This window comes from Macaca fascicularis, chromosome 7 (assembly GCF_037993035.2).
Source record: "Macaca fascicularis isolate 582-1 chromosome 7, T2T-MFA8v1.1".
In the NCBI taxonomy this organism is placed as follows: domain Eukaryota; kingdom Metazoa; phylum Chordata; class Mammalia; order Primates; family Cercopithecidae; genus Macaca; species Macaca fascicularis.
The window spans coordinates 104406967-104429454 of record NC_088381.1 but is presented as its reverse complement, the minus strand read 5'-3'; the positions used below and the strand labels follow the sequence as shown (position 1 = coordinate 104429454).

The window sequence follows — 22488 nt, the reverse complement described above, 5'->3', positions numbered from 1 at the left end:
TCCAGCTCTGAGACACAATTCCCACTTGACAGCAAACAAACTCAGTCTCAATCTTTGACACACAGTCTTACATAACACAACTGCTTCCATTCAGCCTTGGGTCAGTAACCAAAGACAGATATCTTCCCTGCCCTCTGGAATTTTTAATGGTTTACACTCACCTCATGGGAATCATTCTTTTAATAATATTAAACTATTTCACTAGAGAATAAATTCCTGGTTGGGGGTGGGGAGTGTATTAAAAAGAAACCCAGTCCCCCCACCAAAAAAAAAAAAAAAAAACTGAAAAAGATCTTGGGAATGTTCACGCACTGCAGGGTAGGTTTCACTGGAAGCGAATGTGAAACCAGATGGGCTGATTTTGTCCGGAGGAGAGACAGTCTGCTTATTTTCCCTCTTTCCTCTTGCAGCTTCAACTAAGCAACAGGGAGACAGCCACAGCCCAGCTGCCCACCTCCATAGCAGCCCCCATCCCTCCATTTGGGTCATCTCTGGCAACCTGGTTAGTACATAAGTCAGCCCAGATACTACTCCATGCTTCCTCATTCCTGCCCCTCTGCCTCAATGTGTCTGTGCCCCCACCTTCACACTAGTTGGTCCTGCCCAGTTTTGTAAAGGCAAATATCTCCAAAGATTCATTGTTGTCTCCCTGAGCAAACAGGGTGAGAGATAAGGGAAAGTGGCAGGGAGTAGAATAACCATCCATCCCAGATGGCACCAGTTGTCCTGTTATAATTATAGCACTTCCTTTCCTTCTTAAAAGTGTCCTGGCCAGGTGCAGTGACTCATGCCTGTAATCCCAGCACTCTGGGAGGCTGAGGTTGGCGGATCGAGGAGTTCGAGACCAGCCAGGCCAACATGGCAAAACTCCGTCTCTACTAAAAAAAAAAAAAAAAAAAAAAAAGTACAAAAATTAGCTAGGCATAGTAATGCACACCTGTCATCACAGCTACTCAGGAGGCTAAGACAGGAGAATCACTTGAATCTAGGAGGTGGAAGTTGCACTGAGCCAAGATCTCACCATTGCACTCCAGCCTGGGTGACAGAGCAAGACTCTGTCTCAACAACAACAACAAAAAGGGTCCTGTTTGGATACTAGTTACAGGCAAACCCTATGATTACATGCATATTAAACATTTAGCCCCATAAATCCAGGGCTGGGTCATTTTTCATTATTGAGTCTTGAGAACAGTGCCAACAGAAGGTGTCTGATAATCTGCTGCACTCATCCTAGCTTGATCTTTAGTGACGATCCTACCTGCATCAAGTCTCTGAGATCTGAACCTCAGTGTTTACATCTGTAAAATAGAGATAATCATACTTACCTTATACAACTGCAAACGAAACAAAGACAATAGTGTATTTTATGTTCTAGAAACTGCAAAACATTAAGCAAATGTCATTTTTCAGAACACAGCTACTGTCACATAGCAAGCATGCCATAAATGCTTGCTGATTCAACAAATAGGTGAATAAGCCAGTAATAATAAATTAGCAGCCCTCAGTGGGTAAATGACTGATTCTCCTTAAATTGGAATGCCATATTTAGCAACCAAAGCTTTGACTTATCTAAAAATGAGCTAGCAAAATAAACCTCTCCCATAGGCTTGCTATGAGAACTAGAAAGGAAATAAATAATTGAAAAACATTAGGGAAAGTGGTACATGCAGCTGAAGCTCAGCTAAATGTAACATGAGGAGATAGGTCCCTATAAGCTAGCCCTTTCTGTAACCCCAGAATCGACAGGTGACAAGAGAGGGGCAGGACCTGCTCTACCTGGTTTTCTGGTAAAGGGCATAACCTTTAGACACAGTTGAGCCAGGATGGTGATTCAAGCGGGGGTTTCTTGATTCTCGTTTCACTTGGGACAGTTTAGGACCCAGAGGAAGTTCATTGTTATACCAGTGTGGAAATTCCTCTGCCTGGTGCACTTTTATGACCTGAGTGGTCCCCCACTAACAGACACCATAAAATGCTAATTCATCTTTTTTTCTGATTGGAAAAGGAAAGGACACTTAGAAAATAAAGCATTGAAGTGCGTTTGTTTTCAGCCTGGGTTTTAGAATATAGGATTTTGGAGTCACAGAAGTCTGAGTTCCACATCAGATTTGACTGTCAATAGCTAGAACTAAAAAAAGAGAAAAGAAAGAAAAAAAGATCCTGACAAAGAAGCAGGAATCTCAACTAAACAGCACTAAATACCAATTTTGCGTATATCTCCTAACGATGGAACTGGCCATGCGCCAGTCATCTGGCATTTGAGCCTCACATAAATTATAAAGTCCGTGCGATCTTTTATTGAGCAACAAGATGTTGGGTGTGAACAAAGCATGTCTTTTCACAGCAAAGCAAAATTTTTAACTTGGAAAAAAATTACTCACCCAGCTTGTCAATTACAAATTTCCCATTCATTTGTGTTCATCAGATGTAGCCCTCCCTGAGTGTCAAAGACCAGGGATTGAATGAAGAGCTCCACGAGCACCTTTGGTAACACAAAATATAGTAAGAGAAAGACCCTCCTCAATGAGCTTGGTGTCTAGCTGGGCTGACAGGACACATACATAAGACAGCCATTCAACTGCTTTCAGAAAACTAGTGAGGAGCAGAGAAGTCACATGATAAAGGCAAAGAAGCAAAACCTTACCCGAATAAGCAGAGAGAGGATGCAATACTTTTGGGCAATGACAGCTGCAAATTTAGGCATGAGATTTTCAGTACTTCTTTCCTGCTTAATCAGTATCATCAGGCACCTCCTGGTGTGGGATAGGCCCTTAAACTGCCACTGCATCTTAATCCTGATTAACTCACTCAGATTTCTGATCTTGCTCACCAAACTCTAAAACCAACTCTTATGCCTGTGCTCAGACTCTAGGGCTTGTTTTTTCACATCTGAACTACGGTGGTACCCTGCTTTGATTTTCACAAGGAACCCATTGATAAGGGTCTTTTAAGAGATGATCCATTCTGCTGTTTCCTGATCAATGCAAGTTTCCAAGTCCTTAACCCAGTCATGTGGGCAATGCTTCCTGGGAACCAGAAGTCACTCAGTAGAGGTGTAGAAACATGGCAAAATCAGCAGAGCTGAAGCGGCACAGAAAACATTCCTGGACAGGTCGGGGAGTATGAGAGCCCAGGAAGTAACAGCAGGCAGCCAGGTACACTGTGCTTTCTTCCAAAGAGAGGGGCTTTAGCAACAGGCATATGTGGATTCACATCCTGTGTCTACCACTTAATGGCTGTCTGATTTTGGACCCTTTCCGAGTATCAGTATTTTCACCCTTAAAATGGGACTATCATAAAACATAACTCCCAATGTTATGAGGTCTGAATGAGCTACCTTTTATAAAATGTTTACCATTTTAACATACAGTAGTTTCTTTTCTGAAAACATGAAAAAAATTGTATAAAGGAGTCAGCAATTGACCCCTAACCTCAAGGAAGAGCTGCAGAGAGAGACTGAATCCACTTGGGAAGACTTGTCCACAATTAGTATACCAAAAATAGCAACAGATCCTTGAAGAAAATCACTAATATCAGGGAAAGATCATGAATTTTGGTTGTCAAAAATAATGGAAGAATCAGGTTCTCTGGTTAAATGGGTAGTCTGGTTAAGAGAGAGTCCTCTTCACATTGTTTTCCTACCATGGAAATTGAGTAAATATTTCTTGAATATACCATACAATAATATTATATATACCTTTATTACAAAGGTATATATTACTTTTGGGGGAAGGGCAATTCAGATAATATTTCAGAATCCTTTAGTAGTTAGGAACCGTACTTTGCATATTAGTCTTCACTGGGTGTAGTGGGATGAACTGTGTCCCCCCCAAAATATATATTCAAGTACTAACCGGATGTGAAGGCAATCTGGTTGTGACATCTGTCACCCCATGGATCGCCAGGGTGGATTCGGCTGATCCGGCTGGCTAGGCAGGTGTCCCTTTCCTCCCTCACTGCTCCATGTGTGTCCCTCCCGAAGCTGTGTGCTGGGTGGAAGAGGAGGACAATACCCAGTAGAGGAGGACCAGTCTTCGGTCAAGGGTATATGACTAGCTTCACTCCCCTGCTAGAACCTCCAAACAAGCTCTCAAGTACTAACCTCCAGTACCTGTGAATGTTGACCTTATTTGAAAATAGGATCTTTTAAGATGTAATTAGTTTGGATGATGTCATACTGGATTAGGGTGGGCCCTAAATCCAAGGAGAGGCCATACAGAGACACGAACACACACAGAGGAAGGCCATGTGACCATGGAGGCAGAGATTGGAATAAGGCAGCTTCGTGCTAAGAATACCAAGGATTGCCAGCAACCACTAGAAACTACAAAGCAGCAAGACAAGATTCTTCTCTAGAGCCCTTGGAGGGTACAGGGCCCTGCCAACATCTTGATTTCAGACTTTTAGCCTCCAGAATTGTGAGGGAATACATTTTTGTTGCTTTAAGTCACTAAGTTTGTGGTAATTGGTTATGACAGCCCTTGGAAAATTAATATATCAGGTAATACCTGAATGGAAGTTTTGATGTCCACATTTTATAACTTGCTTTCATAAATGTAGAATAGTTATATATTAAGGAGAGTTGTTCCTTAGTACACTTGGAAGCATACTCATTTGGTAATTATACAATTAAAAAATAATGATATATTATTGAAGATTATGTGTATATCAAATGGTAGTATATAGAATATGCAAAAGAATTCCTCATTAAACACTCGCATTCAGTGAAAACAGTTGTAAAACAATTCATCAGCAGAACTGCTTTACACAGAAAATTTTCAGGAGTAAAAGCAGCAGAGTAGTATCACCTCTTTTATTATTTCTCAGTCAACCACCTTTAAAAGTTTTGCCCTTTTCTTATTAAATTAGTGATTATTTGGACCTGCTAGAATTATCAAAATTAAATTCTGTTTTCAACAAAATGCTCTTTTTCTCTGTATGGCAAAAACTTAGCATAAAACTCTAAGCATGAGAAAGTTCGGGTTGCCTTTTATTTACAGTCTTTATCAAGCAAATAATATTCATATTTTGAATTATGCAAATAAGCATTTACATGATAAATCGTAATTGCTCTCAGACAGCTGTTTATAATTGGGTAAATGAGACACACTTTTAAATTGTCTAAATACATACTTACCCATGTTTACATATTTATACACTAGACTAACTATTCTCAATCAGCTGTTACCATCTATTGTGTCTTATACAGACCAAGGGAAAAGAAATTTGGAGAATAAACAGCAAAATCCCTTTTAACTTGCTCTGAGACCAGAAGGACTACCATTTCTTTCAAATAAAGGGTGAACTCTTTCAACACACCCCTTGCCCATGGCACTCCACAATACCTCTGGCAGGAAATGCTTTAATACCACTCCACTAGGGTGGGAAGTTAATCCTGGTCCATATCTTTATCTGATTAGCTGCAATACGGCAAAGAAGAAACATGTCCCTTCTAAGGAGGCATTTTTACACTCAAAAAGCCCATTTGTCACATATTTTGCAATGTATTCTGTGCTAACCCCCCAAAAATCAAGTTTTTCTTTCGAGAATACAGAAGAAATACAGAGCACACAGTGCCTATCCTGGAGAGGCTTACAGTCTAATTAGGAAGATGGAATTAACACATTCAAAATGCTCAGAAGGCAATTAAGAGGAAAATCAGATGATTTTGACTATAAGAGCTAAAGGAACTTGGAAAACAAAATAATATGACCTTGATTTTGAGGTTAGACTGGGAGCCAGCTGGCTTCTCCCTGCAGAATGGGGACTCTCCAGCCACTGTAGGGCTGGCACAGATGAGGGATGCAGGAGCCTGTCCCCCACCCACCACATTCATATCGTCTTCCAGGTAAATCCAGGGCCCTGATGTGACACAGCTTTCCTTTAACTTGCCATTCTCTTTTCCCTTTTCTCTATTTTCCTCAGTAGGTGAAGAATTGTACCTTAAAACAAACAAACAAACAAACAAACAAAAACTCAACGCATTTTCCTTTGCTTTTCTAAGCAGTCAACATTTGCCTGTTTCTGGTCCTTTCCAGGCAAGTGCATTTGTTTCCAATTCGTCTGATTCTGTTCTTATGTGGTGTTTCACATGTGCTAAAGAGAGAGAACTTTTACTCCAAGATGCTCTGGCTGAATTGAGAGGATTCAAATGCTACTTCAGGAACTCACATGTTAGAAAGAATGAATCCTGAAGCACAGAGACTCCAGGGGAAAAAAACCTGAAGCAGCAACAGAGCCACCCAGAAATGAAAACATTAGGGCTTGGGAGCCTCTATTCTTCCATTAAAGTGAGATGAGAGCCTTTGCATTGCCAGCAGAGATTTGAGAGCCAGGAAAGCAAAGTAGGCCTGAGGCCAAAATCTGAAACTGGAGTGTCTGAGTAATGCTGCCGAGTTTAAAGACACCTTTTCTATGGGCACCTTTCCCCTTACTCTGTTAGGAGAAGAAAGGTTATTCGGGGACTCATGGTGCAGGGTATGCTGAAGCAAAAAGAACCCCAGATTAGGAAAATCTGGGCTCCAAGTCAGGCTCTGTGAGATTCTGGGCAAGTCACCCAACCTCCCTCTGTGGCTCCATTTCTTCTGTGAAAGGAAGGGGGTTGAACCAGATAAAGTTCTCTACAGCTCTGTCACTGATAATCCTAAAGTTATTATAGGTCAGCTCCAAGTTGGTTATATGGGGTAAAACTCAGCTGCTCCATAAGCATCTCACTTCTCCCAAGACACATTATTACTACAACAATTGCCACATATGAGTACCTACTAACTGTGGGCAAGCATCCCAAGCTCCCAAAACAAATATCTCATTAATCCTCACAATCCCTGTATGAATTTTTATTTCCATTTAGACATGTGGAAACCGTGGCTTGAAGAAATTACAAAACTTGATCAAGGTCATTTAGGTACTACTGGGAGAGCCAGACGACAAACCCAGGTCTGGTTCTGTCTATTTGATCCCCAAATCTGGTGCTTATTGGAAAGAAAAATCAGGTTGCTTGTTATGGACTATGAACTATACTTGACTAGATCAGCCTCAGTACTAGCTTAGTGCCTGGTGCTCATGAGTCACTTACCATATATTTGTGGGTTATAATTTTCTCAAAATTCTGCCCCGTGAGAGACCTGCATGCTACTGACAATAAAGTGAGGTGTGTGGGCAGTCTTGTGTGGGGGGTGGAGGGGGTTGTACATTTTGCATAATTCCATGACTCTAGTTAGTGATTAGTCACGCCCATGAACAGCCTTCCAGATCCACCAAGAGTGTGATCGCTGGCCACAGCGGCCAGAGTGCAGACCTCCTGACATTTTGGTCATACTTGGAAGAAGAAAACTGACTGTGGATACAGCATAGCTTGGAACAAGAATATGACCATTCCCCACCACCTCGGCTGTCTTCTGAGCAGAACTCTGGGTGGCTGGCCTGGCCCCCAGGCTCCAGGTCTCTGTCGGTCTCCAGAACTGACAAGAATCACCTTGGGTGGTCGCTCCCATGCCCATTGTGCACGTGCAGCTTTCTGCCTATTGACATTAAGGGATGTGCCCCCACCTTCCCTTTGTTCCATCCTCGATTTAAGACACATTTGTTCTCACTGGCTTTTAACTGATTTTCAATCTGTGTTCATTGCTGGGGTAAGTTAACTTTTAAAAAACTTCGATTTGCAAAGGGTTTCTGTGCTGCCCAATTTGCATTGTAACAGACTAAGCTGTTTGGAAACAAATACAACTTAAACCAGATGAAGCCACACTGCTAGTCACTGAGATGCTGAAAAACAAAAAACAAAACAAACAAAAAAACAAATCACAACAGGATCCCTACATATCAGACTTTGTTCCCTACATGGACTTTTAAAATGTACAGGCCGTCAGGTCCCTTAATTGACATCTGAACAAACCACCAAGCCCTTTCTCCTCTACACTGGGTGGTGTGGTACTCCAGAGGTGATAAAACGGACTCCCTGCCACTTGCCTTCCCTTTACCATCTTCAAGCTGGTAAAAGTCCTGGCTGGCTGGAGATGGGGGATCCCTAAGCTGAGACAAGCACTCACTCTCTCGCTTTCTCCTCCCTTCCTCCTTCCCTTCACCCAGTCCCACCCACCTCCTTTCAGTGCAAACTACCTCGATTCAGTTAGAGACCCTTGCAGGTTTCTCCCCTCATCCCCACCCCCATGCTAGGGATGCTGTTGTGATCAATCAGCTGCTGGGAGAATCAGGATCTCACCCTGACTTCCTTAGGATTTGAATAATAGAAAATTTCAATAACAGAAAAACACTGTAATTCATATAAAGAGATATTCATGTACTTTTTCTAATGGTCCTATAAAAGAGATGACTAAAACAATCCATGGAACTTGAGTAGTTTTTATTTTATTTTTATTACAGAAAAAAACCAGAAGGCTAAATTCACCAGGGATGACCTGCTAATAATCTTGGATAACCCCTGCATCCTGGCGTCTGAACTTTCACAAAATTCATCATTATAAAATCATTTTAACAATACATAAGAAATAGGATGTCTAACTTTAGGTACATATTTATACCTTGGATTTTCCCCTACTAAATTTGCCTTATAGCCCAGTCATTTTGTGTAAGAAAAATTTTAAAAAGGAAGGCTTTGTTTTGGTTTTAAAGTAGCCAAACCCAAAGAAGCAACTACAATAGAATCTGTGACCATCTATTTCTTTCTCATACTACAAACTAACGGAACATATCCATACTTCCAGTGCCCAAGAAAAAAAAAAACCTCAGTTTTCATTATGTATAAAAATGTGCACATCCTGATGGCATAGCCATCCAGGAATATATCAGTCGAGTTTATGTAAACTGACTTGACGTGAGGAGCTGCTAATGAAAATGAGCACTGGAAACACGCTGCTCATGGGTGGATGTGTCAAGCACAGATGGTCTTCACGGTGAGTTCATGTGAACCATGGACAGAGGAAAGCTGGAAACAGACTAGCTGGAAACCATGGGGCAGTAACCTGGGGTTGGTTATAAATTAAATGAGAGCTTGACAAAACATGGAATCCAAAAAATACAATGCAAGATTTCTGAAGTGCTCTCTTGTTTCCTCAGGTTTGTGTTACAAAGCAAAATGTTACATTTTAAGAATAAGCCAAGGAAGCTCTAGGATGGAGCTTGTTGACAAAAGAAATGTGGTCAGCAAAGAAAAAATTATGGGGCTTTCTTTTTTTTTTGTCTCAATTAAAGGCCATACCCGATTAAAAAATACAAACATATATTAAGGATGAATTTCTTATCTTGGGGATACTGAAGCTATCATTTAAAAAAACTACCTAAAGTATAGTTTTACTAAAGCTGTGTTAAACATGGCATATATATTTTTGTGTCAGAGATAATTTCCTTAGATAAAGTCATTTCTTAGTTGTTTCCTAACTTGAACAAGTTCAATTTATGGGTTTTAAGATTCAGACTAAGACAAATAGAACAGTAAATTTCTCAAGAAATTCTAAACGCTCTTCTTCGTACCCTGTCGCTAAACCTAGAATGCCCAGCGTGGAGCTTTGTCATTTATATATTTGTCTGATGGCTCCAGAAGTAGTTTCCATGGTAAGCTCCCTGTGCACAAGAAGCAGGGTGAGTGGAATGTCTCCTGCCAATGAAGAACTTTTCACTGACAGTGATAAAGGCCAGGAACCTCCTTCACACAAATGATTGAAAAACAGAACACGGAGGACATTTTTATTTTGTTTTGTTTCCTTTGTGTGGTATGTGACTTCAGTGCAAATACCCATTTAATCAAGAATACAAAGACAGCCACCTTTGCTGGTTAAGGGATTTCCAGAGGCTTCAGTAAACATATATAGTTCTTTTACTTTTTTGTGGGGAAATTCCTGCAAGTAGTCATTTCTTGCTCCTGTTGTGCATTTGTGCCACGTCTTGGAAGAGGGGAAAAGATTTTTCCAAAGGAAAATTTAAGACTAAACTAAATAGGATCTAGAAAAATTTGAAGTGTTTTTAAAAACTAATGCCTATCTACTGTCATAATTTTTAGAACTATAAAGACTTTGGGAAAGAATGTAAAAGCCACTATCAACTGGAACTTTTCCATCCATGCTTTATCCTCTTTGAGTTGATGAGATCAAATTGAACCTGTAGCTTCTAAGCTAGCACATGCTGTCTTTCTCTTTCACTTTTAAATCATTCTTTTCTAATACCTTCTATTACAATGGACTCTCTAGCTCTTCTTTAGTCCTCTTCATCCTCCCCACTGATTTCTTCAATTCTAGGGATATCTCAGTCTGTCTTGCCTTCAAGTCTCTCTTTAAGTTTTCCATCTTCCAGATAATCTCTTGTGACTGAGACTGAGGTAAGTGCGAGTATACATTGTAAACATTCTCAAATGTGTAAAATATGAAGTGATATTTTTATTACTACTATCTTCAACATCAATAAGAGAACTGAACATCTGATGCTTTGGCCCTTTGAAAAACTGGAATCCCTGTCTTCACGGAATATTAACAAATACTTCTCCAGAATGATTGGTTTAGTGTTTTGTTTAAATGTCTGTCAAGTAAGGCAGAAATAATACCTCACTTTAATAATGGGATCCTTTTAGAATTCCAGAGATGATCTAACAACAAAGTAAAGGTATATTTTTAAAGACCCCATTATAATGCTTGGGCAATTTAAAAAATAATAACTGGTTTGAACTGAAGTGTTGATGGTTGGTTATAAGCACACACTATGGGTAGGCCTATGTGAGATACTGGGACTGAGATCACTGAATATGTTCCTGGGGTCAATCTACCCTGTCAGCGTCTGCATGTAGCATTAAATGTGACTTAGGGCCTGGAACTTTATTATGTAAACATCAATAAGAATTCTGTGTTATAGAAACAACATCTATATCAGTTGAGCAAAGGAGTATAACACGGTACCTTAAAAAAAAAAAGCTTAGGCAAAAATAAGAGGTTCAGCTCCGGACAAATAAGATCTGACACCCCTCCTCCAAGGTGTGTTGCTATTTTTATTCTGCTATATCATGCCAACACAGCTATCCTTATTATACCATTGTAAGCCATAAAGAAGACCAGAATATTTAATAAACTAAAAATTAAAAAGTTATTTGCTGGCTTTTTAGTGAATGGAAAGTATGGATATTTAATAAAATAAGTTTATTTTTCAATTAATTGAACCATTTTACCCTCTATATATTTTTTCATGTACATAGTTAAACAACTAGATAAACATATTAGGAAAGATAAACTTTCCCTCTAGAGATCAAGAACAATAACAAAGTCAATGTAAAGTCATTATTTTAAGAGACTGAAGGTAGGATCATTCAAATCTTGTCATTTGGCATTAAACAATAAAATCTAAAGCCATTTCAAAAATGGACTAAATTCCCAGCCTGAACACTGGACTGCTGTCAAGCAATTGATTATTAGCCATTAGAAGGGAATGTTTACATGCTCATGGCAACTAGTTTTCAGAAACAAAGGCAAAGAGACCTGATTTTAAATGATGCCTTTTCCTTACATCCTATGACCAATCAAGATCATCCACTTCTTGGAAGTGTCAGAACCCCATTTTTATTCTCCTTTTGCTATCTTAACCAGAATAGTGATAAAGAGGGGAGAGCAGTTGCTATGAGGCAAAGAAAAATGTCCTGGCAGTTGAGGGCCCTCCATCTATCAAGGGGAATTTGCAGTGTTGCCTCTCTTCAATACTGTATAGATTTGCAGGATTTTGTGAAACACTTAACCAAAATGGAAGGATTTAAAAACGGAATGCAAGATATAGACACAATCATTTTTTCAAAATCAAGATGCTTTAGTTTTATTTCAGAATTTTCTAGTCTTAAAATCTTAAGCATGCAGTAGTGATAATCATCTCTGGACAATACTTCTGAAAGGATGATAATTGTGGACTGCTTAAATATACTCATATATTACAGCTGCCTAAAGATTAAAAACTCTTACTGGAATTGAGATATATTATATCCAATTACAAGAAAACAAATACTTATCTAATTAAATAATAATATTCACATGCTATGTTAAGTTGCAAATAAGTTCAAGTGTCCAGAATACCAAATAATATATGAAAATCTGGAAATAATGTCCAGTTAAATGCTTACTTGTGATTCTAAGAATCTCTTGGGAATTGGAGGCAATTCGTATATATCTCCAATGTGTAAAAAACTTAAGATTAGCTTGACTGTCTTTTCCTATTGGCCCAGTATCGAAGTAATTTTCCCCTCCCATGTCTGTGAATTTATCTGATGTGAAAAGGCAATATAGAAAGTACCTTTCTCTAATTCTGGCTTTCCTGCATTTCTTCAGAAGGCACAGTTTATATGGAACAATTTCTTGGACTCCCCCAGTTCTAGCTCTCAGAGATAATTCGGCTAAATCCGCGGAGCAGAGTTGAGAGGAAGGTTGGCCTATGGCAGAGGCACTTAGGGCAGAGGAGGGAATCCAAGATGAAACAGGTAAGCTGCAGCCCTTTCTAGAACCAGGAGCTACAGGGTTTCCCTGGGACATCTAAAATGCAGACCAAGGCCCCGGAACACTGTTTCCCAAGACAGTGAACATGAAGCTAGAAGTAATATTTGGAGCGAATCCCAGAGCAAAGTCCTCCCCAGAGCACAAGCGCTAGATGGGGGGATGTATCTCTGCTTTGGGAGCCAAACACTAAGAGTAAAAGCAAATATTTGATGCTGAAGAGCTCTTAAGAGCTGAAGAGCGCCATTTACTTATTTCTACACGTCAGTGTGGGCTTAGGATGTTAAATAGATTAAAAGGCTAAGAGAGGTCAGTCATTCAAGGAAAGACTCTTCTTTTGCTTCTCCTGACTTGGTCCTTTTCCCTAAATTGTTATCTACCCCACCCTACTCCTGTGGAGGATCCTTGGGAAACTGGAAAGATGACACCTCCTCTCCTAGAACATCCTGGAGAAGGAGTCAGTCCTGGGGCTAAGAATTCAAGAACCTCAGGGAGGAGGGAGTCTAAATGTCCGGCTGGTAAATGCTACAATGAAGATATGTATAGAAAAATTCCTGAGATACGGAATCATAAAACTAGTAGGGTCCTTAGAAATTACCAAATATATTCTCCTATTCTCTTCTGCATCAGATGAATTTAAAAAAAAAAAAAAAAAAAGGAAGGAAGGAAGCTTAGAGAAATGAGGTGGTTAGAGATAGGTAGGGGCAGAGCAAGGATGCAAACCGATTTCCAGGCCAGAGCTCCTTCTACTTTACACAGTATCATAGTTCAACACCGAATTTGGGAATCAGTCATAACGCTTGCTTCCCCAGGACTGTCTTTGTCAGTGCCTCAGCGTCTCACTAGAGGGGTGGGCTGGCAGAGATTGCCAGGCCTCGGGCCCTGGCCAGAGATAAGTCCGCGAGGCCTGGAGCCAGTCTGCGACCTGCCCACTCTCTAGACGCCGAGGGCTCAGAAGCTGATGAGCGGTGCGCAGCGTGTTTCCGGACTACACTGCCCCCTGCCCACTCCAGGCTCCCGCCCCAGCCCCGTCTGCAGAGAGAACAGCCAAGTCATTTCAGTTTAATCTTATTTAAAAAGATATAACTAATAAATCTATTGCCAGGGCCGCGGAAAGACGGCCAGCAGAGTCGATCGTGCTCCCAATCCCATTGAACCCCATTGAAAACCATGACAACACCGGACAAGCTCCGATTTATCCCGGCGCGCTAAAGCGCATTGTGAGCAGGCGTCAATCACGTATTATTCCGGACTGAACAAATGCAAAATCTTGACTGGAACAAATGCTTCCAACAGGTCTGGGGCGTCGAGCTCCATTTCCCCTTTGTCCGCGGCCTAGCAGTTGGCCTGTATTGGGGTTGCCTCCGCCCGACCACCCAGCGCGCGGTGCAGCTCCGGGCACCTCCGGCACGCTTGATAGGGAGGCTGCTGGGGAGGGTGCGCGGGGCTTGGCAGGGCCGCGGCCGCCGTATCCAAGCCAGGTTCGAGTTCAGCCCGGGAGGAGCCAGGACTTCTGGTGCAGCCACCCAAGTACAGAGCCCTTGCTACAATTTAGCAATTAAATATCCAAACTATTAACTTCAGTAGGGGAGGCCTCTGAGAGGGCGTTCCTGAGCTGTAGACTGAAGCGCAGTCAGAGATAGGCCATGGGCCAACAAAATGTATCCACGCTGGCCGGTTCCCTGCGCCTCCTACATTGATCATTTTCTAGGGTGGAGCTGTGGAAACTAGAAGATCCCAGAGAAACCCATGGCCGGTGGTATTTTCTGATGGGTAGGCCCTGTCCTAATTCTCCCTATCGGTCCATTCCCGGACAAGGGCGGGCAGTCTCGTCAGGGTCTGCCATGCTGCGAGCGCGGAGCGCAGGCCATGGGCAGGCTCCTGGGCAAAGTCCAAAGCCCAAAGCCCAAAACCCAGGCACTAAGACTGACGTTGAGGCTATGGGGCCAAGGCACACCGGCGGCGCCAGATCATCTGGCGACTTCAAGCAGGCCTCAAAGCCCTCATAGGGCGACCTGAGAAGCACCCCCGCCCGGGGGCTCTAGACCGGGCCTGGACCCAAATTTGTGGAGCTCGGCCTCCGAGCTCCGCGATCGGCAGCGGCCGGGCGAAGCCGGGCCAAAGAAACCGGCACCGTAGACCTAAGTAGCTTGGCTGCATGCCTCCTCTGTTTTGCCGGCCTGTGGAGACGTGGAGCTGGGGCTCCGAATGTTATCCCAGCCCTTTCCCAGCACCTCTGAGGCTGTTGGGGGGATGCATGGGGTGATAGGAGGCTCCCAGCGGCCGTAAAAACCCCTGGGCCAACCAGGCTAATCTCTGCGCCCTCCTGAATCTTGTCATCCTGAATCTTAGAGGGGCCCAACCAAAAAGAGAAAGGCAGCGCGCCAGAGTTTAACGCCGCTTTGTAAATCACTTTCTGGATAATTGCGGGAAACTACCACTCCAGCAAACAAGCTCAAAGAATAAAGCAAACAGGGAATAAATTCCTGGGTGCTCATAAACCCACCCCTGTCGCCTCCACCCTTCCCGGCACTCCCGCGGGGCCTGGCCTCAAGTCAGCCCAGGAGGAGGAGGAGGAAGCCGGGGCTGGGTCAGGTGGGTGGTGGCCACCGCTCGCCACCCAAGATGTTATTCACTGGTAACAATCCCCATTATCTGTTCCCATTTTGGGCTAATCAGACAGAATCGCTAATGCCGAAGGCTGCTTCCTGCAGCCTCTGGGAGGTAACTGGGCGCCGAGGGGCGGGGTGCGGGGTGGGACGGGGGCGGAGGTGGCACCTTCCGGGCTCGCCCCGGCTCTGGTCCAGTGCTCATTCAGGTACTTAACACCCTGGAGACCCGGACCTCGGCTTTCAAAGCGGCCCGCGTGGGAAGAGCTGTTTATATAAACAGAGATTCCGCTGTAAATGCGCTAATATTCCGCTGCCAGCGCATGGCGAGCGCCTCCCACGCCCATCCGTAGGAGCGGCGTCCCTGCCGCCCCTCCGTTCCCAGCCTGCCCTGCCCCCGCCTCCTTCCCCTCCTCGGCCATGGCCACCTCTGGACGCCTGAGCTTCACCGTGCGCAGCCTTCTAGATTTACCCGAGCAGGACGCGCAACACCTGCCGAGGCGGGAGCCAGAACCACGCGCCCCGCAGCCCGACCCCTGCGCGGCCTGGTTGGATTCGGAGCGCGGTCACTACCCCTGTGAGTGCGTGGTGGACGGCGGTGCGGGGTGGGAGGTAGGAGGCGTGGGGCAGCAGAATCAAGGGCCCGGCCCACGCGGGGCCAGAAAGCCGAAATCCCAGCCCAGGGTCTGAATTTCCTCAGTCTTGGAAACGGAAGCCCTATCCTCGAACCCCTAACGCATTCGTCCCAGTCGGCACATCCTAAGAGCAGATCCCTGCCTGGCACTAGTGCCCCGAGACTTGGGGTTTCTGTGTCTGGCGATTTCTAGGGGTCGGAATAATTGAATATTTAAAACACGCCGCCCCCTGCCGCCCCCCGCCCCGCCCCCGCTCCCATGCCTGAAAACACGGCCACGATCTCCAGGCCTCCGTCTGGGATTGCCAGTGTTGGCGAGTTTACCCCCACCCCCTTCCCACTCAGGGCTCCGCAAACCTCGGCACACTGCAGTGCAGTCGACCTGGAGGAGGCCCGCGCTGGTGACCCAGCTTGTGATAAACAGGTCGGCCAGCGCAACTACCGGTGCGGACGTGTTAAGAGGGCCCCGGGGTGGGTTTCTTCGGGGCACGATCTCAGGCCCGCTGATGACTGCTGTGGTATGAATGAGGTCACCGCATTCGGAGAGGTGGATGTCCAGCTGTGGACTCAGGAAACTGCCTCATCCCGAAAGTCTCGTGCTAGTGGGCGTGCCCTCCGGCCGGTGCCTCCACGCTCTCGCCAGAAGGGCAGCAGGCCCTCGGAGGGTCCGGCATCTCACCCACCTGTGTCTCCTTTGCCGTCCCTAGCCTCGGACGAGAGCAGCCTGGAGACCAGCCCGCCAGACTCGTCGCAGCGGCCGTCCGTTATGCCCGCGTCTCCGGGCTCGGACGCCGAGAAAAGAAAGAAGCGGCGGGTGCTATTCTCCAAGGCGCAGACGCTGGAGTTGGAGCGGCGCTTCCGGCAGCAGCGGTACCTGTCTGCGCCCGAGCGCGAGCAGCTGGCTAGTGTGCTGCGCCTCACGCCCACGCAGGTCAAGATCTGGTTCCAGAACCATCGCTACAAGCTGAAGCGCGCGCGCGCGCCGGGGGCCGCGGAGTCGCCCGACCTGGCAGCATCCGCCGAGCTGCACACTACGCCAGGCCTGCTGCGTCGCGTGGTGGTGCCGGTGCTTGTTCGCGACGGGCAGCCGTGCGGCGGCGGCGAGGCTGGCACCGCCGCGGCCCAGGACAAGTGCGGCGCCCCTCCAGCCGCCGCCTGCCCTCTGCCGGGCTACCCTGCCTTCGGTCCCGGTTCGGCGCTTGGCCTCTTTCCAGCCTACCAGCACTTAGCGCCTCCCGCCCTGGTCTCCTGGAACTGGTGAGGCCGCTGGGGGGCACCTGGGGCTACCCTGGACTTTGGAGCGCGCTCTGCGGTTGGAGCAGGGCCAGAGCCGAACACCTGGAACTCTCTCCGGCCGCCTCTCGGCAGCCCCATCTCCTTGGGCGCCAGGGTCCCCTGGCGCGCCCTCACCAGCCATCGCGCAAGCACACACGGGGGACGTGTGCCAGAGCCCCCTCCCTCACCTTCCCTCCACCGCCAGCCCCAGAGTTAGATTTTATGCTTGGGCCTTATTTGTATATTTTAAATAGCGATTTGTATGGGAAGCAAGTTATTTTTTAAAAAATAGAGTATTTTTCCTCGTAGTTCGAGAATAAAATGCGTAGGGTTGGGTCCCCTGCGCGCCTGCCGGGAACGTAGGCAGGAGCCGTGCCCTCCAGACCAGTGTTCGCATCGCTCGCTCGCCCCTTGACTGGCTAAGTGGGGCCCAGCTCCAGTTGGATCGAAGCGCGGATTGCAGTCCCCACACGGCTTTAAGGAAGATACTTGGGGGATGGAGGGGTGGTGGTGTCAGGGTTGGGCGCGGGAAGAAAAAGGAGAGGAGGAAGCTGAGGCAACTTTGGGATTCTTGTCAGCGGGAGGCGTCTCTGGCGGCTCTGGCCCCAGAGTGACTCCGAGGCTCCGCTGGGCTCCCAGAGCTGCTGGTGTTTCAAATACCGAAAAGTCAACCCTGCGGACCACGACAGGGCAAAAGGAGTTTCTCCAGAGATGAACCGGCTAGGCCAGACGCCGGGCGCGCTGCACCGGAACAGCCCAGGCCTGGCCGCAAGCTGTTTCCAGAGTGCAGGGGCGAAGTGCTCCAGGACCCTTTGAAAAGTGCCTGGGGACCTGAAGAGCACCGGGGAACTTGTAACCCCTAGTTAAGCCTGCAAGTGCCTAATGTAGCTGTGATTTCCTGTCTCCTCGTGGCGCAGACCAGGATCCGCTGGTCGGCCTCACTTCACCCCCCTTTACCCCCGCCAGTGCACACTAGCACCCCGTGGGTTTGTAACTGCCCCCCTAGGGCCTCCTGTGCAAGCAGTCACTTTCTCACAGAAGCGACGACCTCGCTCCCAGGCACTCACTGCTGGGAGATGCGCCAGAGGAGAGCAGTTGGGGCATCAAGTGCGGGGAAGGGAGCCAAGGGCCCTTATGAAGTCTGTAAGGAGGAGGCATGGGCCTGTTAGGGGCTCTAGCTTTCTTGTCCAAGGAAGAAGAAGGGGAGGATGAAGGGTGGCTGAGGCAGTGTTATCACCTGGGATTTTGGGGGGTGGAGAAAGAGAGGAGGAGAGAGGGGGAAGGGAGTGGGGTGTTTGGGTCTCAGCTGCTGGCCACCTTGCCTTCCATATGGATGCGGTTATCTTAGAAGAATCTCGATCCTTAAACCTCTTTTTGTCTTGGGAACTGAAAAGGGCATTGTCAGGCCTGAAAAGGACCTAGACAAAATCCGCACTGTTTGGATTCAGGACTCTGTTTAATCAGTCCCTGGTGACAATGTAGTGGGTGTTAGCCAGGACAATAGTATCTTTTTAAACCTTGTGGCCTTCAGGAAGACAAAGGGCTTGAATTTTATGGGCTTACAACTTCAATTAGAACAGTGCCAGTGTGCATGGGAGATTATCAAATTTGTATCATAAAACCCCTTTCTAATAAATGATTGTTGGGGAGGGAGCCTGAACATTGTAAGACAGATATTGGGACCTGCCAGGGGGCTTCCCAGTTAGTTCCAGCACAGCAGATGTGAAAGAAAAGGAGGTAATGATTTCTGAAGAAGGCTGGTGTTGGGACTGGCCTCTGGTCAGCTGGCTAGGTGCTGGGATCTTCCATGCTCTTCCTGCATAGTGGTATTTTCTCCAAGAAGTGGGGTAAACATTGGTAGCTTGTTTTCTACTATTGGTGGTGACAAAGACCACCAGAATATTCTTAGGGAGAAACTGAAAAATCACTACCTGTCCAATTCCTTGACTTTTCCTAGAGTTCCAGAGAAAGTAGGTCTTGGAGTGTGCAGTGGAGAAGGCCTATTACATAGGAGGCCCGCAGGACAAAGGGATTTAGACTGTAGAGAAGGCCTCTTTCCAGGAGGCTCTTTGGGAGAGCACAGCTTTAGTCAAATTCATCCTGGTCCTAAATGGTCAGCAGAGGTCTAACCAAGAAGCCACATTCAGCTGCTTGCCAGTGGGGTGGTCAGAGCCCCAGCAAGATGCCCACCCAGGAGCCAGCTTGCGTGCTGGGCAAGAGGAGGACAGCAGTTTCCTGTGACAGAAGCACTGGCAGCCATAAGGTATAAACTGTGGCCCATTTCCTTTCTCTCCTTTTCCTTTAGGCTGATAAGGTCCTTCCTTTGAAGAGGAAAAAACCTTAGGGGAAAGTTTAAATAGCACTCTGATCACCAGCAATCCATTTCAGAGACCTAGGCTGTCAGATTTTTGGGGGATTTTTTTTTTTTTTTCTGTTCAGGAGATAAGCTGGAAAAGATAAATGTCAATCCACTTTGTGGTCTAAAGATCAATCCTTACAATTTCTGACAAAAGCTGAACCCAAGGCCTCTCTACCAGCCACTGTGAGAACAGTTACGATCTCCCATCTGGATGAAAGTACTTCAACCTGTCACCCACCACCAACATCACAAGGCAGATTCACACTCAGCAAACCTTTATTGAAACTTGCTGTGTTGCAGGTATTTTTTAAGGTACTTTCACAGCTGATCTCACAGAAACCTTACACTGTATACATAATACCCCCATTTTATAGATAGGAAACTGCAGCTTGGGGAGCTGCGGCTTAAGGTGCAGACATGGCCAAGTCCAGAACCACACCACACACAACCAGTCCTGAAAATGGCACAGAAATGGTATCAAGAAACTCTGATCACAAAGATACAAATCTCTTAAGGGGATGGACCCTAAGTTCCTGAGGAACATGCGCTTTGCCAAGAAGCGCAACAAGAACTGCCTAAAGAAGATGCAGGCCAACAATGCAGGCTGTGAGTGTATGTGCCGAGGCTATCAAGGCCTTCATAGAACCCAAGGAGGTTAACCCCAAGATCCCAAAGGGTGTCATCCGCAAGCTTGAATGACTTGCCTACATTGCCCACCCCAAGCTTGGGAAGCATGCCCGTGCTCGCATTGCCAAGGCACTCAAGCTGTGCCAGCCAAAGGCCAAGGCAAAGGATCAAACCAAGGTCCAGGCTGCAGCTCCTGCTTCAGTTCCAGCTCAGGCTCCCAAAGGTGCCCAGGCCCCTACAAAGGCTTTAGATATCTCTGTCTGCCAACGTGAGGACAGAAGGACTGGTGTGACACACCCCTCCTCCCGGGCTGCCGTCTGCATGGGGCTGGGGTCCTCCTGTGCTATTTGTACAAATAAAACTGAGGCAGGAAAAAAAAGAAGGAAAGAAAGAAAGAAAATGAGGCTCAATGGGTGGAGCTAAGTGGCTTGCCCAAAGCAGTTATAAACCTCAAGGAATGTTACCGTTGTTGTCCTCGGCTTAACCCATATTTAGTCACCCTACAAGCTGCCCTTGAGAACAACTGTAATCTGGAGGTAATGATTATATATATATAATATATATAATCACACACACACATATACACACACACACAGAGACACACACACACACACATACATATATATCTCTCTCTCTCACAACCCTTATAAGCTCTCTTATGGATAGTCTGAAAGGATGAGAAAACACACTTAAAAGTACTAAAAGTACTAGTACTCTGCACAGCTCAGGACCACTCACAGAGGCTGGCCACATATCACAGTAGTTGCTAGTATGTACTGATGTTCTCTGTGTATCAGGCAATATTCTAAGACCTTTACCTCATATTAACTCATTCAGTTTCCACAACTCCACCAGATACTACTACTACCACTATACAAGTGGGAAAATTGAAGACCAAAAAGGTTAGAAGAAACTTGTCCAAGGTCATACGGCTGGTAAGTGACATAGAGGATCTGAACCCAAGCAGTCTAGTTCCAGATCTTACACCTTTGGCCACATGGTGGGAATTATTTCCCCTTCTTTGTTTTATTTCTCCCAGCTGACAGTTCTGGTTACCTTCCTCACAGATGCATCTCTAAAGACATGTTCTTTAGCATCTCTATGTCTCTCTGTCTTTCTCTCTACCCCTATCTACCAGACCTCCAGTTTTTGGACACAGCTTCTGTGGTTCTGCTAAGTCTTTGTGAGCGTTCTTGTCCAGCTGTCAGTGAAACACAGCTCTTTTCTGCAGCTCACAATATTCTCCTTAACTATCATTCCACCATTCTTCTTCCAGAAAAACACCTGCTGCTGCTGCCTTGACACCAGTTGTCCATTCAGTGTTCGGTAGAGTCGCTGCTGACTCTGATATGCTCTCCTAAGGTCTTCCCCAATCCCGGGCCCAGGTCCCTGTGGAGCTTGATGGCTTTGGCTTTTCTAACCCACTTCCCAGTCATCTTTTTCCTCCCCAGGTCTCCAGTTTTATCTTTATTATTAAACATCATCCTCTTCACATTTTCTCTCTCTTCTTCCATTGTAAACATTTTCACTTCATCTCACTTAAGTTTCTTGCAGGCGGAGATTGCAATTTTCACTTCAATTTTCTTTCCTCATTGTTCAATGGATCTTACATCTCAGCACATCTCTTATCTGACCAATTTAGCACTTTAGTATCTTAAATAATGTGCTCCTGATGGGTTAGAAGGAAGTTATTTGGGCCCAGGTTAACCTATACTTTCCCTTCTAACAATGGTATTTAGACGTTTATTATTCTCTTGCCTTGTTGACACCATTAATTTCTCTCTCTCTCTCTCTCTTCACTACCTTTAAAACATTTTTGACTCATGAATAAAATGCCCAGGCAGAATAGTTGTGGGCTTAGCATGGCTGAATATTTTGTTAAACACGTTTATCTGTGCTGGGTGTTATCAGTTAACCAGCCTAAGCAGGTTATCTGTAAACATGAACAATAGTCAGGAGGGTTTTCTGAATGCCGAGAAAGTACTGTCCCTACCCCAGGGCAAGGTGATTTCTGTGACTGTGATTCAAAATCTGCATGAGAAATTGTATCCCTTCGGGTCACTCATCATTTTTCCAAGCCATGACTCATCATTTTTCCAAGCCGCGCTGTGGGAGAGGGTTTACTAAATAGCATCTTAATTACTTTCAGAATTCCAATTCTGTACCTGTTTATTTCCCTCCGCCTCCCTTTCCCCCGTAACTAAAGGTGTACGGTATTTTCCTTTCTTCTTTTTACCCACTACTCATGTTACTCAGTCTATAAGTTCAACAAAGAATTGAACAGTATTCCTTTGATGCTGAGCCATAGAGTGGTGACTTAACTTTAGAGAAAAACCAGGAAGAATTGCTTAGGCTATTAAACAGTTGAGTTCTGCTTCAACCCCAGGTTTTTTCCTTATCTCCCTCAAATTCTCAAGCACAGAGATTCTCATTTTTTCCAACCACATCCAATGGAGAGTTTTATTATTTATCTAGGAAAGTAACATTATCACATATTAGAGGTAGACATCATTT

The 22488-nt window shown here is 45.4% G+C and overlaps 1 protein-coding gene, 1 long non-coding RNA gene and 1 pseudogene across 3 annotated transcripts in view; 2 read left to right on the top strand and 1 right to left on the bottom strand.

Annotated features, from left to right (window-relative positions):
* Window positions 1-22488, bottom strand: part of LOC135971963 (uncharacterized) — a 107223-nt gene that overhangs the window by 34272 nt on the left and 50463 nt on the right. The window lies entirely within an intron of this gene.
* Window positions 15484-17369, top strand: NKX2-8 (NK2 homeobox 8). The gene is made up of 2 exons (XM_005561105.5): window positions 15484-15656; window positions 16421-17369. The coding sequence occupies exons 1-2, from the start codon at window positions 15500-15502 to the stop codon at window positions 16972-16974; spliced, it is 711 nt and encodes a 236-aa protein (XP_005561162.2). The 5' UTR covers window positions 15484-15499; the 3' UTR covers window positions 16975-17369.
* LOC123574573 (large ribosomal subunit protein eL29-like) lies at window positions 19099-21304 on the top strand (annotated as a pseudogene).

What these genes read in the sequence shown, in the direction of transcription:
- NKX2-8 (XM_005561105.5), top strand. Translation starts at nt 15,500, where the DNA reads ATGGCCACCTCTGGACGCCTGAGCTTCACCGTGCGCAGCCTTCTAGAT. An exon ending in GGAGCGCGGTCACTACCCCT is followed by an intron (nt 15,657 to 16,420) that starts GTGAGTGCGTGG and finishes TGCCGTCCCTAG; the next exon opens with CCTCGGACGAGAGCAGCCTG.